Below are 12,379 nucleotides of genomic sequence, written 5' to 3'. Positions count from 1 at the left end.
ATAAATCCAATGTCTTCATCTACCTCACAAGGTGTCTGTTGTGGGGGAGGAAGGGAAAGGAGATTGTGAGCCGCTCCGAGACTCTTTGGAGTGGAGGGCGGGATATAAATCCAATATCTTCATCTACCTCACAGGGTGTCTGTTGTGGGGGAGGAAGGGAAAGGAGATTGTGAGCCGCTCTGAGACTCTTCGGAGTGGAGGGCGGGATATAAACCCAATATCTTCATCTATCTCACAGGGTGTCTGTTGTGTGGGAGGAAGGTAAAGGAGATTGTGAGCTGCTCTGAGACTCTTCGGAGTGGAAGGCGGGATATAAATCCAATATCTTCATCTACCTCACAGGATGGCTGTTGTGGGGGAGGAAGGTAAAGGAGATTGTGAGCCGCTCTGAGACTCTTTGGAGTGGAGGGTGGGATATAAATCCAATTATCTTCATCTACTTCACAGGGTGTCTGTTGTGGGGGGGGGGGGTAAAGGAGATTGTAGGCCGCTCTGAGCCTCTGTCCTTGAAAGGGCAGCTGCTGTGAGAGCTCTCTCAGCCCCACCTATCTCACAGGGCGTCTGTTGTGGGGGGGGGAGGTAAAGGAGATTGTGAGCTGCTCTGAGACTCTTCGGAGTGGGGGGGGGATATAAATCCAATATCTTCATCTACCTCACAGGGTGTCTGTTGTGGGGGAGGAAGGGAAAGGAGATTGTGAGCCACTCTGAGACTCTTCGGGGTGGAGGGCGGGATATAAACCCAATATCTTCATCTACCTCACAGGGTGTCTGTTGTGTGGGAGGAAGGTAAAGGAGATTGTGAGCTGCTCTGAGACTCTTCGGAGTGGAAGGCGGGATATAAATCCAATATCTTCATCTACCTCACAGGATGGCTGTTGTGGGGGAGGAAGGTAAAGGAGATTGTGAGCCGCTCTGAGACTCTTTGGAGTGGAGGGCGGGATATAAATCCAATGTCTTCATCTACCTCACAAGGTGTCTGTTGTGGGGGAGGAAGGGAAAGGAGATTGTGAGCCGCTCCGAGACTCTTTGGAGTGGAGGGCGGGATATAAATCCAATATCTTCATCTACCTCACAGGGTGTCTGTTGTGGGGGAGGAAGGGAAAGGAGATTGTGAGCCGCTCTGAGACTCTTCGGAGTGGAGGGCGGGATATAAACCCAATATCTTCATCTATCTCACAGGGTGTCTGTTGTGTGGGAGGAAGGTAAAGGAGATTGTGAGCTGCTCTGAGACTCTTCGGAGTGGAAGGCGGGATATAAATCCAATATCTTCATCTACCTCACAGGATGGCTGTTGTGGGGGAGGAAGGTAAAGGAGATTGTGAGCCGCTCTGAGACTCTTTGGAGTGGAGGGTGGGATATAAATCCAATTATCTTCATCTACTTCACAGGGTGTCTGTTGTGGGGGGGGGGGTAAAGGAGATTGTAGGCCGCTCTGAGCCTCTGTCCTTGAAAGGGCAGCTGCTGTGAGAGCTCTCTCAGCCCCACCTATCTCACAGGGCGTCTGTTGTGGGGGGGGGAGGTAAAGGAGATTGTGAGCTGCTCTGAGACTCTTCGGAGTGGGGGGGGGATATAAATCCAATATCTTCATCTACCTCACAGGGTGTCTGTTGTGGGGGAGGAAGGGAAAGGAGATTGTGAGCCACTCTGAGACTCTTCGGGGTGGAGGGCGGGATATAAACCCAATATCTTCATCTACCTCACAGGGTGTCTGTTGTGTGGGAGGAAGGTAAAGGAGATTGTGAGCTGCTCTGAGACTCTTCGGAGTGGAGGGCGGGATATAAATCCAATATCTTCATCTACCTCACAGGATGGCTGTTGTGGGGGAGGAAGGTAAAGGAGATTGTGAGCCGCTCTGAGACTCTTTGGAGTGGAGGGTGGGATATAAATCCAATTATCTTCATCTACTTCACAGGGTGTCTGTTGTGGGGGGGGGGAGGTAAAGGAGATTGTAGGCCGCTCTGAGCCTCTGTCCTTGAAAGGGCAGCTGCTGTGAGAGCTCTCTCAGCCCCACCTATCTCACAGGGCGTCTGTTGTGGGGGGGGGGGGAGGTAAAGGAGATTGTGAGCTGCTTTGAGACTCTTCGGAGTGGGGGGGGGATATAAATCCAATGTCTTCTTCTTCATAACAAATGAGTTCGACACCGCTGGCTTAGAGGGAACACTGAGTGGAAGTTCATTCTCAACCAAGACGCTGTTGTTATGCTCCATGTGGAACGAGGGAGGAGCCAGTCTGTGCACATTTGGGTGCAGCTTCACCATTACAGACAGCCCTGCTCACCATCAAAAAAAGCAACTGGGTTCCTATGAACAAGCCGCGGAGACCAAGGCGGCCTGGGCTGAAAATGCTCATTTCCTGGAAAGGTTCTGCAGAGACTTCCTTCGAAAGCTGCCGTATCTTGACGGGAACAAGAGCAGCAAGCGGAGGCAGATGGAACAGCTGTCAAACTCGGTTCACGGCGCCGATTTGTGCAGGTGGCTCAGGAACGAGGGGCACGGCCTCCCGCTGCTCTACCACCTTGCAGAGGGCGAAGGGGCCGTGCTGCACTAGCAGCCCTGGCATCGGGCACATCCCTCCAAATGTGCTTTCGCAGCAGCCAAGAACTTCCCCCGCTGGTTGCCAGGAACAATTCTGAGAGGGCTTAAAGAAGCTGCCTGCGGCTTTTGCCTCGTCTGCTCAAGGAAAAGGGGGCTCCCAGGCAGGGCGCTTTGTGGAGAGGGAGCTCGCAGGGCAAAGACTGGGGCATGTGTTTAAACACCCTGCCTCAGCATTACCACTCTGTTGTTGTTCAGTCGCACAGTCGAGTCCGACTCTTTGCGACCCCCTGGACCAAGTCACGCCAGGCCCTCCTGTCTTCCACCATCTTCTGAAGTCTGCTCAAATTCGTGCTTGTTACATCAGTAACGCTCTCCAGCCATCTCATCATTTGCCGTCCCCTTCTTCTTTTGCCTTCTGTCTTTCCCAGCATCAGGGTCTTCTCCAGGGAGTGCTCCCCTCTCCTTTGGTGGCCAAAGTATTTGAGCTTCAGCTTCAGCATCTGACCTTCCAGCGAACAGTCAGAGTTGATTCCCCTTAGGACTGACAGCACTGGCATCTAGCAAAACTCTAAAGGCGAGGGTCTACTTAACATTTACCATTCTTGCACTTCTTGTGGTGAAGGCATATTCTGCATCAAGTGGAAGAAGAGACTGCAACTTGATGCGGCAACCAAGTATTGGGGGGGGGGGGGGGGAGGAGAACTGGGTTTTTCCAAACACAAGGCCTTTGGAATGGAAGTCAAAAGAAGAGAGGGAAGAAAGTCACACAGTCCATTCATGACTCAAAGCTACCAGCCCCGTTGTTACGAACTATTTATTTTTGGGCACTTAATGGGTCATGATTCATGGGGCAAGGCTGGAGTGGGGGGAGGAGGAGGATGACACGAATGCTTTGTCTGCCGCTGTAAGGATCTTTTTTTTAAAGGGCTATTTTGGCGTTCCAAAGGAGCCCCTGAACCGTGGCCTTCCCATTCCAGTGAGTAAGCGAGTGGCACAGAACGCAGCTGCCAATTTTGCCTCGGGGGGGAGAAATCCAGCAGAGGGGAAGCATCACTTCATCAGCAGGCCACCCTGCAAGATCCTTTCCCAAGCAGGAACGCTGGGTCTTGGCCCTTCTCCAATCCAGATGTGCACAGAGCAAAACTAACAGATTGGTGTGTGCTATTCATTTGCTGCATTTTCTTTCGAGCATGCTTGGCTTACCCTTCCTTCACCCCCACCCCCTTGTTCCACAGTGCTCTTGCTCAGGTACATTTCCCTCTCCTGGGCGCAGCACATTTTATACTTGGCTTCTTCTACTTCTCTTCCTGCCACTTTCTTTCGGCTCTATAGCTTGCGTCCGCAATGTTCCAAACGGCGCTGAGCAAGGACGGCAAAGTTCTGGAAACCAGAGTAAGTCCCCTCCCCTCCTCCCCGCCCCCACCCAGCCACTCTCTAAAGTGCCGACGGTGCTAATTTCACAACCTTGCAAAAAAGACAATGGGGGGGGGGAAGAGACAAGAAAAAGAACTCAAGGTGTTCAACTAAGTTTGCTGAGCCAGCAGGCAGCACTCGCCAGACAAATATTCTGGAAGCCACACTTAAGCTAAGGGATGGTAGAGGGGCCGAAGCTGACGGATAAAAAGCAACTTGGTGCATAAATCTGGAAAGCCCCCATTCTCCACAGCATACACTGTGCTACAGCAGGCCCGCCCCCCGTCCACTGGGAAAAGCACTACAGCATTGGAGAATTATAGCCTTGGAACAAGTGCAGAAAAGGGCAACTACAATGCTTCGAGGGTTGGAACACTTTCCCTAGGAAGAAAGGTTAAAACGTTTAGGGCTCTTTAGCTTGGAGAAACGTCGACTGCGGGGTGACATGATAGAGGTTTACAAGATTATGCATGAGATAGAGAAGGTAGAGAAAGAAGTACTTTTCTCCCTTTCTTACAATACGAGAACTCGTGGACATTCAATGAAATTGCTGCGCACTGATAAAAGGAAGTGTTAGAACTGATAAAAGGAAGGACTTCTTCACCCAAAGGGTGATTAACATGTGGAATTCACAGCCACAGGAGGTGGCAGCTAGAAGCATAGCCAGCTTCAAGAGGGGATTGGATCAACATCTGGAGCAGAGGTTCATCAGTGGCTACTAGCCACAGGGTATTGTCGGAACTCTCTGTCTGGGGCAGTGATGCTCTGTATTCTTTGGGCTTGGGGAGGGGGGACAGTGGGAGAGCTTCTAGCCCCACTGGTGGACCTCCTGATGGCACTTGGGTTTTTTGACCACTGTGTGACACAGAGTGGGCCACTGGCCTGATCCAACATGGCTCCTCTTATGTTCTTATGCTCTTACATGAGCTGGAAGGCTGCTTGACCCTGCAGCTCCCTCGCTCCACTCCAAAAGCAGGGGGAGAGGGAGCCGGAGCAGGACTCCGGGATTTCTTCACTCAGGAGGAGGGAAGTCAAACTGGACTCTTTTGGTGCCCCTCCCCCAACTGCTGCAGCCCAACCTCACTGGCTGATGCTGTGCAGGCCGGCACAAGAGTTCGCCCACTGCAGCTGTGGGGCTGTTCTGACGAGCAAAAACTGTCACAGCTTCTACACAATGCCCCCCCCCCAACATAGAGCTGCCTCCGTCACCAGCACAGCCCCCCCTCTTTGTCCACCAGGACAGCAACATCTTCGCAAGCAGATGCTGCACTTCATTTGGCACCCTTGGACCGAACGGGCAGCCAGCTCCTCTTCTGCACTCACAAGCAGCAGCTTTTGAGGGCCTCGTGCAAAGAAAAGGCCAGGGCAAAAAAGTCAGGGGATGGCAGAGACAAGCTACGCAGCAGTTCTTCTGGCAACTGGGAGCCACTCATGCCTTCCATCCCAGAAGGCAGTCTGGATAGAATCATAGAGTTGGTTGGGACCTCCAGGGTCATCTAGTCCAACCCCCTTGCACAATGCAGGAAACTCACAAACACCTCCCCCAAAATTCACAGAATCTTCACTGCTGTTAGATGGCCATCTAGCCTCTGTTTAAAAACCTCCAAGCAAGGAGAGCCCACCACCTCCCGAGGGAGTCTGTTCCACTGAGGAACTGCTCTAATGGTCAGGAAGTTCTTCCTAATGTTGAGCTGGAAACTCTTTTGATTTAATTTCAACCCATTGGTTCTGGTCCTCCTTTCTGGGGCAACAGAAAACAATTCCACACCATCCTCTATATGATAGCCCTTCAAGTACTTGAAGACGATGATCATATCACGTCTCAGCTGCCTTCTCTCCAGGCTAAACATACCCAGCTCCTTCAACCTTTCCTCATAGGACTTGGTCTAGAGACCCCTCACCATCGTCATCGCCCTCCTTTGGACCCGTTCCAGCTTGTCTATATCCTTCTTAAAATGTGGTGCCCAAAACTGAACACAATACTCAGGTGAGGTCTTACCGGAGCAGAGTAAAGCGATACCATCACATCGCGTGATCTGGACACTATGCTTCTGTTGATACAGCCCAAGATGGCATTTGAGCAGGCCAAATTACACGGGGCCACCCGCTCCGAGCAGAGGAATCCCTGTCCTCTTGCTATTCCAAGTCACAAGGAACTCGCCTTTTGTACTTCATTCAGCATCTACTAAAGCTTTTCTCCCGCTGTCTGGCACAAAGATTTCTTGCGGCGGCTTACAACACAATAGCGAAATCACCCGCAACGGGGTGGGCCCCGTGGATCCCGCTGGCGGAAAAAGCCTCCCCCCCAATGCAAGATACTCTCCTAAGCATCTTGTAACAGGGGAAGGATCCCTGCATTTGAGGAAAACTCCTCTGCTAGAGGAATGGACCTGTAGGCCCTGCAATACAAAGTGTCCTCTGAAAACAATCCAAGCAAGACCAGTTTTGTGCTGCTTGAAAGGTGTGAAAATAACCCCGTTATTTCCTTGGGTCAAACACCTACCTCTAAAGGGAAGCTTGAACCTCTAAAGGTCAGGAAGGCATAAGCCCCTAATTTCCTTTCTGATATTGTTCCTGGTCTTATGCTCAGTGTATTGAACTCTTATAACTCCTTGCGTTGACACTGCTTGATATTGTAGAGTTAGTAGACGGATCTCTTATTATTCACTGCTCTGATATTGTATCTTATTGCAAACATCGATTAATTGATTATTGTGTCTGGTATTAAGCTTTAATAAAAACTATTTTGTTACAAAAAAAAAAAAGAGGGCATAAGCAGGGTGGGCGGCTGCTACTCGTGAAGACAGCTTTTCGGGGTTCGAATGGCAGAGGCATCCTAAAGACGGGCTTCCGGAGGTGACTTTAAAAGACAATGCCCATGAGGAGAGTCCAGGAGCAGCTTCAAGACCAAGGGTGGCCAAACTTTCTTAACTTAAGAGCTACATAGAATAAATGTCAGATGTCTGAGAGCCACAAGACAAGGAGGGAGGAAGGAACAAAGTAGGGAGGGAGGGAGGGAGGAAGGGGGGAGGGAAAAATAGATGACGAGAGAGAGGTGGAAAGAGAGCTACTTTAACTTTAAATGCATTTTCCAAGCCACTAGCTAGCTTGTACTGGAGAAATGATTTAAAGAGAGAAAAACCTTCTCCACGTCAGCCAATGGGGTGGTTGGGGCTTCAAGAGGCACACAATGTGTATGAAAGAGCCACATGTGGCTCTTGAGCCACAGTTTGGCCACCGCTGTTCAAGACTAACAGAATTTGTGGCAGGGGAAGAAGCTTCTGTAAGGCACTAACACTTTTTTTTTTAAATCTTCAAGGCGCTGCTGGACTCTTGCTCTCTTCTGCTGCTACAGACAGACTAACATGGCTGCCCATCTTGATCTATCCCCGTGGGAGGAGTCATTCTTCCACCTGTGCTTCTGTTTTTCTTACGGTGAAGGAGCAAGGGCCCGGGGGCTTCACTCCAGCCACCCCTGCACATATCACTGAACTGCAACCAGAGGTCGTTCTGTAGAAAAATAGGTGGTGGAACTCATTAGCATAACTCATTCGCATATGCCGCCACCCTCCACCAGCCAAAAGTAAGAAAGGAGAGTCCCAGGCAAGCGAGGCCTGCCTGGGCTGGTGAAAGATCCAGCCAGCCCAAGCAGGCCTCGCTCGCCTGGGGCCCTCCTGGGCCATTCCCACCGCAGTCAAAAGGCCAGCAAGCCACCCACCACCCAAAATCACACAAGAAGTGGAGAAAAGGCGGTGTGGGCTTCTCCAGGGGTTAATGAGGGCTGCTGGAGGTGTGGCAAAGCCCCTGGTGGCTGGCTGGCTGGCTGCCCGCTCTCCTAATCCAGGGATTGTTATGCAGCTACACCTACTATTCAAGGGACAAGGTAGGTGGGGAGGAGGAGGAGGAGCCCTCAGAAAGCTTCAGGAGCTGTGCTCCTGTGGGCTCCTGCTGAATCCGAGGCCTGCCTGCAACCATTCCACACTGTGATGTCCAGATGCCAGGAAACCAGCAGATCCTTCACTGAAAATCTTTGAAGGGTGCTGTCTTTGCAGCTCCTACTTAAAGGCGGTTTAACAGCTTGGTGTACGCTCTGGCTATTGCCAGGAAAGCTCCCCTCCAGCAAAAACGTAGCGCTCTGGGGCTCACAGCTCAGCGCTTCCCCCACAGGACAGTGGGTGACTTTGGGTCGCAAAGGGCGTGGGGGGAACAAATGGTTTATGACTCGGCGGCACTGAATTTTGTGGAGCAGCCTGCAGAAGGCAAGAGGGGGAGCGGAACAAAAACGAAAGCACACAGATGGTATCGCTGCCCCCGCCAGGGAGGTCTTCACCCCCCAGCTTAAGCAAGGGTGCCACCTACAGCTGCTATAAGGAGAGAGCAAAGCCCCCTTTGCCCTGCGCCCCCACAACTCTCTCAGGCAGGAAAACGAGGCAGCCTGAAGGGCAGCTGACAGCAAACGGATCTGCACGGGCGTCTGGGGAATAAGAATTCTCGGCATGCGGCTCCCAATAAGCCGCTCTTCAGAAATGCAAACAAAGGACTCTTGGATGGCTTTGGTGGGGCCTGACTACTGAAATGTATCTCTCGGAGGAGGTACATCAAGGTGATGGAAAGCAGCAGCCACGGGAGACTGTTACTTGCCTGCTGCTGGGGAGAAAAGACGGACCCAGGCTAGAGAGATGTCTGAATCCGAGGCCTGCCTGCAACCATTCCACACTGTGATGTCCAGATGCCAGGAAACCAGCAGATCCTTCACATTTTAGCCAACCGTTGTCATTGCAGGCTCAAGGTAATCAGTACTTTTTAAAAAAGCTAGTAAAATAAGATAAGCTTAGCTACCTGTATAAGCCGCTCTTCAGAAATGCAAACAAAGGACTCTTGGATGGCTTTGGTGGGGCCTGACTACTGAAATGTATCTCTCGGAGGAGGTACATCAAGGTGATGGAAAGCACCAAGGTGATGGCCACCAATATTCTACACTGCTGTTGAGGTACGCTCTTGATGGAGCTCTGGCGAACCTCCCCGGGAAAGGAATGCATGTTTAAAAAAGGTTCTGTGGTCCTGACCTTAGAATCATAGAGTTGGAAGGGACCACCTAGACCTTGAATGCCCAGACAAGCCCAATCTTGTCAGATCTCAGAAGCTCAACAGGGTCGATTCCGGCAAGTGCTTGGATGGGAGAACTCCTTGGAATACCAGAGGCGGAAGGCAGGGGCAGGCTTTGTTCAGCCACCTCCCTGAATATCCTCCAGGCCGCCAGAAGGGGTCAGTCACTAGAGGTCACCGTAACTTTCAGGCGCACGTACACACACACACACACACACTTCCAAAAAATACAAAAACACCAATTTTTAAAAAAGGTTCTGTGTAAGCAGAGCAGCAGCATGGTTGCCCCCTCTGCTCTGCTTGGGATACAGAGAAGACCTGGTCTCTGTTTTCCCCCCAGCAGAGTGTGGAATTCCTGTGAAGCTTATAAAAGTCTCCTCAGTGAGAAGATCAGTAAGGGCAGTCAAGTTTGCCTGAAAAGCCTCCGCTGCCATCTCCCCCAGGCAGCCCCCTTCTTTGGCTTCACACGATTTGCGTTCTCCTGTCTCCCCATTTCATGTGGGATTACAGGGATCTCAAGAGCCACGGCAAGTAGGTCACGAGAGTGGAGTTCCACACAGTCTTCTGCAAGCCACAGGGCTATGGCTGCTGCGTAAGTGCCAAAAGCCAAGCTCCCTAACTGGACCTCTGTCCTCCATCCTGGAGGAATGAGATCAGGCGCTGGCCGCGGGCGAGCCCTGCATTATTCTCCTCCTTGCAGACAGAGGCGAACGCCCAAGCCTGGAGATTAAAGTGCATGTGTGAAGAGGAATGGCACGATCAATTGTCTACAGGGGCCCCTGCCTGCTTTCTTCTGACAGAATCAATAAGGCCGGGGCAGCCAATGAGCAGCAGCAGGCCCACGGGCACCGAGTGTGAAAGGTCTTAAGAGTGGGGAAGAGAGACGGAACAAGAACTACTTCTGCAAAAATCCGCCCCCCACCCCCGCAGCTGTATTTGGAGGAGCAACAAACAGCAAATGCAACACGCAGGAAGAGCACCGCTGGTGTCATTTCCCAAGGGAGGATGACAAATGCACCACAACGGCACAGCGTACGGCAGCGAGGGTGGCTCCAAGCCATGCGGCAAGATTGCCATTTTAAAGCAGCAACACGCTCAAAACGCAACAGTGCCAGATGAAGTTGCTGTTTGAGTCGGCTCAGGCTGCTGCCGGAACTGCGCTGGTCTCAAAGGGTCGGACGCTGCTGAGTCCAGGTCAACTGGGGCAGGAATGCCCCGAGGATGCGGAACGAGGGCAAGCAGACTTGGGGGCCTCTACTTATTATCACTGAAGGGCACAGAAAAGGGCTGCCCCAAAGACACACCTTCCATGCCTCCCCCCCCCAAAAAAACCCTGGGTCTGCTGAAACCCACCTGGCAGCCAGTCGGTAAACCATCCCTACCCACGTGACGCCTGCCAATCTGGCATCCCAAAGAACAGCTCAGCATCAAGTCAGCCCGGGAGGAAGGAGTCACAGTTCAAATCCCACTCATCAGAAAACTCACTGGGTAACCCTGGGCCTGTCGCACTCTGCCTAGCCTACACCCCAGGGCTGTTATGAGAATCAAAGAGAGGAAGGAAGCACCATGCACCCTGCTTTCCTTAAAGGATGAGATGAATATGCAACGCGTGAATCGAGGAGCTGAGGCAGCACACAAATCAGGGGTGTCAAACTCATTTGTTAAAAGGGCCGGATCGGACATAAGTGAGACCTTGTTGGGCCCAGCCATTGCAGGTCGGGTCATGTATGTACTACCTATTTAAGATTAGGTAGCAGAGATATATACTATAAATCACACAGACAAACATAATTAAATATATATATATATATATATTTAAAATATATGCTTAAAACATTAGCACTCGTTGATCTTAAAGGGAACTGGGCAAAGAAAGCCCAGGGAGGCTAGGAGGGAGGAGCCTCAGCCAATAGAAGGAAGAGAGGCTTGGCTCAGTAGCTTAGCTGTGGGATTAAGGGAACCTGGAAAAAAAGCTCTGCCTCTCCCCCCTTCCTCCCCAAGGGAGGAGCCAGGATTGAGAGAGCCTGGAAAAACAAGCTCTGCCTCTCCCCACTTCTTCCCCAAGGGAGAAGCCTCAGCCAATGGAGAAAATAGAGGTTTTGCTCTGTAGCTCCTGTGTAACTGAGCAAGCCTTGCAAAGCGAACTGTTATGCAGAAGGAAGCAAGAGAGAGGGAGAAGGAAGCAGATCATAGACTGTGATGGTGGTGGTGGGAAGATTCATGAGCTGATAATATCAACCAGCTGAAAAGTAGCCAAATCAGTAAGCTAAGCCCTGCCCCCACCTCTTGCTTTGAAGAGGAAGGGATCTGAAATACAAAACACCAGGACTTCTGGGTCTCTTTGTGATCTTTCATCTGCCCTGTGGTTTTAGATTATGCACATCAGGAGCAAAACAGAAGGAATTGAATTCTCTTGCCTTTGCCATCTGTCGCAGAAGCCTCCTGTAAGTGTCTTATTGACCTGGAACAAAAAAAAAAATGAAGTGCAAGTGAGTTCTTTGAGTTACCATGACAGCTCTTCAAGCAATCCACCTGAGGGCTATTCAAGCCTAGGGCGCCCTCTGCTGACTAGGAAGACTGGCTGCCAGATGCTAGGCAGGGGCCTCAGGCAACTTGTGAGCACAGAGACCGGAACTCCGCAACCCAGAAAGCAAGAGCAGGGAATGTGTCAGGCAAAGGTGTGGCATCAAAATAAATTGGACAGAGAAAAAAAATCATCTGGTGCAGGATCAGGAACTGCTTATTCTAAATAGTGCAAAAGAATGTCACGTGGGAAGGAGGGGAACAGACAGGTTTTGGGGATATTATTTTTGGATGGTATCGCCAAGAGCTTTTCGTCAATGCATGAAGCTGCCTTATCACGCAGCTGGTCCATCTCCTTTTAGCTTTGGCTGCTCTGATTAGCAGCAGCTGTCCCAGGGTCTCAGGCAGAGGAAAAGCCTTCAGGAGAGGGGCTGTGGCTCAGTGCTAGAGCATCTGCTTGGCACGCAGGCAGTCCCAGGTTCAATCCCCGGCATCTCCAGCTAAAAAGGATCAAACAGGGGATGATGTGAAAGATCAGACCCTAAGGCCCTGGAGGGCTGCTGCCAGTCTGAGTAGACAATACAGGACTTGATGGGTCCATGGATAGAATCATAGAGTTGGGAGGGGCCATACAGACCTTCTAGTCCAACCCCCTGCTCCATGCAGGATCAGCCTAAAGCAGGACCCCAACCCCTGGGGGCCATGGACCAGTACCGGTCCATGGACTGCTAGCAACCAGGCCGTGAGAAGACGCCCTCAAGAGTCTCAGAGCGGCTCACAATCTCCTTTCCCTTCCTCCCCCA

General features: G+C 51.4%; 1 protein-coding gene across 1 annotated transcript in view; it reads right to left on the bottom strand.

The window, feature by feature from the left end:
- GPR107 (G protein-coupled receptor 107) overlaps positions 1–12,379 on the bottom strand; it is a 79,193-nt gene that overhangs the window by 16,574 nt on the left and 50,240 nt on the right. The window contains exon 15 of the mRNA XM_060250697.1: positions 11,471–11,514. Within this exon, the coding sequence (XP_060106680.1) occupies positions 11,471–11,514 (44 nt within the window). The remainder of the gene's footprint in view (positions 1–11,470; positions 11,515–12,379) is intronic.

Source organism: Heteronotia binoei, chromosome 12 (genome assembly GCF_032191835.1).
Source record: "Heteronotia binoei isolate CCM8104 ecotype False Entrance Well chromosome 12, APGP_CSIRO_Hbin_v1, whole genome shotgun sequence".
In the NCBI taxonomy this organism is placed as follows: Eukaryota; Metazoa; Chordata; class Lepidosauria; order Squamata; family Gekkonidae; genus Heteronotia; species Heteronotia binoei.
The sequence above is the reverse complement of the archived record's forward strand: the minus strand, read 5'-3'. Positions and strand labels throughout refer to the sequence as shown.